This window comes from Berghia stephanieae, chromosome 8, assembly GCF_034508935.2.
Source record: "Berghia stephanieae isolate SIO BIC M18660-M18661 chromosome 8, UCSD_Bste_1.3, whole genome shotgun sequence".
Classification (NCBI taxonomy): domain Eukaryota; kingdom Metazoa; phylum Mollusca; class Gastropoda; order Nudibranchia; family Aeolidiidae; genus Berghia; species Berghia stephanieae.
In genome coordinates this window covers 51735484-51737983 of record NC_088367.1, presented here as the reverse complement: position 1 = coordinate 51737983, position 2500 = coordinate 51735484, and the positions used below count along the sequence as shown (strand labels likewise).

The 2500-nt window shown below is 35.6% G+C and overlaps 1 protein-coding gene across 5 annotated transcripts in view; it reads right to left on the bottom strand.

The window, feature by feature from the left end:
• The window catches only part of LOC144978847 (regulator of microtubule dynamics protein 1-like), a 20587-nt gene that overhangs the window by 17067 nt on the left and 1020 nt on the right, over nucleotides 1-2500 (bottom strand). For all 5 annotated transcript variants that reach the window (XR_013646611.1, XR_013646612.1, XM_078925409.1 and 2 more), the window contains exons 2-4: nucleotides 1874-1952; nucleotides 928-1172; nucleotides 1-39 (exon numbers count right to left, since the gene is read on the bottom strand). The exon at nucleotides 1-39 is cut by the window's left edge and continues 51 nt beyond it. Coding sequence is in view for 3 of the 5 variants with exons in the window: in XM_078925409.1 (XP_078781535.1) it covers nucleotides 1-39; nucleotides 928-1172; nucleotides 1874-1952 (363 nt within the window). In the remaining 2 variants the exon portion in view is untranslated. The remainder of the gene's footprint in view (nucleotides 40-927; nucleotides 1173-1873; nucleotides 1953-2500) is intronic.

Sequence of the window (2500 nt, the reverse complement as noted above, 5' to 3'; positions counted from 1 at the left end):
CTCGTATTCAGCTGTGTAGTCTAATAAGATGCCATACCACTAGGAAAAAAAAAACAACAAAATTTGCTGTATATAACATACGATTCTTTCATTTCTGTGTATTTATTAAACAAGTTATTTTTATCGTGCCAAATAACACTACCATCTTGCAAGTATATATTATTACACAATTTAAAAATAAAACACCAAAAAAAAAAACGAGTTTAATAAATACAAGGCAATGAAAAAAATGTATATTCCACTCCTCCAAATAAGATTCTTAGATATTAAGTGACCAATTGTATGGTAGTAGTACTTCGAATCGCCATAATTTGTGGGTTTTTTTCCATCTGCTTGAATGATAATTTGACCCAAAAATGAGAAATGTTGGATTTGTTTTCATGCGCACCAAAAGATTATTTTTAATTGACAATCAGCTGTCTTTTACGCCTTATTTTAAACCAAAAAAATGAGTGAAAATATTCTGCAATTGTTAAATTTTGTACTAAACACATTCAAAGCATTATTCAATGATTACATATTTACTAAGAAATGATAGGGTTTTCCAAAGGGAGGGGTGGAATAAAGCTGACTATAAATCAAAAGTTTATAGATTGGTTTCCCTCAAATCATATTTCTGTTCCCTGCTATTTCAACTTTATTCATTTAAAAAAAACAAACCAAAAAACCCCCGAAAAATATTACATTTTCTAACAAACAATAACCGTCAAGTAATAAACAAAAATGAATATAACAGTTTCAAAAAAGAACAAAAACGAAACACGGACCGTTTTGGGCCACATTTATCATATAGAGATTATCAAAGTTTTAGGGTTTCAAGTAGGCAGGTCTGCTCCAAGCCCAACCCGACCCCTGACCTTAATCTTGACCCTTACCCTGTCCCTTATCTTAACCATAACCCTAATGATAAATTGATCTATTGACTACCTTGTGACAAGCAAAATTGTTTTCATCCAGCTGCAATGCCTTCTTGCTATATTCAAAGGCCTCGTAGATGTGATTCTTTCGGTCATCACCACCCAGCGCTTTCCCCTTCTCTGTCGCTGCCCTAGCCAGACGCCAAACCACGTCTGCATCACCAGAGTCTTTGTGGGGCAGGAGAAGGTCGTACATGGCATGGAAATCCTTCTTTTCATACAACGCCTCTACTTCAGCGATGAGGCCTTTGTTATCTGGGTGGAATACAACAATGAAAAATTGTTAATTGAATTATCTCAGTTACAATTCGACGCAGTGAGGGGCATCATGATTCAGTCGTTTGGTACTTGCTTTGTACCCGAAAGGTTCTGAGTTCAATTTCAACAAGTCACCTCACTCTAGCTCACTTTCTGGCATTGCACTGTGACTGATGCCCGAGTTATTCCAGTCTCCCCTTGGAAAAGAACCTCAAGACAAATTTCCCCAAGGGGATGAATAAAGAGAATTTTATGTTGTATTCATTTCTACTTATTATTGATTTATTTCGGACAACACTTTGGACAACATGGTTAATTCCTGTTGACATCAAATGTTTGTTTGATAGATTATCTATATTCCTTCATGGAATGCCTAGGCGACAGGATCTCACTGTGACAACATTCCTGTTGACATCAGACGTGTGTTTGATAGATTATCTATATTCCTCCCTGGAATGCCTATTATTATTATTATTATTATTATTATTATTATTCTTAATATCATTATTATTATTATTATTATTATTATTATTATTATTATTATTATTATTATTATTATTATTATTATTATCACCATCTTTATTAAATGGCCTGCTTTGGGATAAATGAAACATTGTGAAGCGCAATGACCATACATGGTGAAACAATGAAAATGTACAGCTTGAAGATAAATAACATTTACATCTCTTTAAATTTACCTTCTCCTGAGGCAGCCATGACTGACAGTGACACGAAGGTAGCAGGAAAGCTTAAAAGTCGAAGAGTTGCTTTTGTTTTCTGGAAAAAAAAACAAGCAAACAAAAGAAAACTTGAGCTTTTATGTATCGCAATATCCACTAAACGTGCTCAAAGCGTTTTACAGGGGGTCCCTGACCAACAGCAACACGTAACATGTAGAACGAGACATGACGCCTGTTAGGCGATATTACAATTTTTTCCAACATAAACAACGCTGTAAATGGCCAGGTACTCATTTTAACTTAAGTACGGTGAGAGAATCTGAGTAAAGAGCCTTTTCCAAGGACTCAACTATGCACCGAGCAAGGCTCGAACCCAGGACCTTCCGGAAGCGGGTGTCATACCACAAGACAACATAATTTTTTTTTTAATGAACAATGCAAGGTGACCTAGGTGAAATTGAATTTACAGCCAGAAACATTAAACGGCAGTCTTTCATAGTCATTAGGTCCATGGACACCGAGTTTAACCTGGACTCTATTATGGGAAACAGACAATATAATTGCATGCTAACCTTTGGATAGGACACTAGTCTATCACAAAGTACTTTAGATCTAACAGACCCAGCTCCCTATTCTCCCTAGATG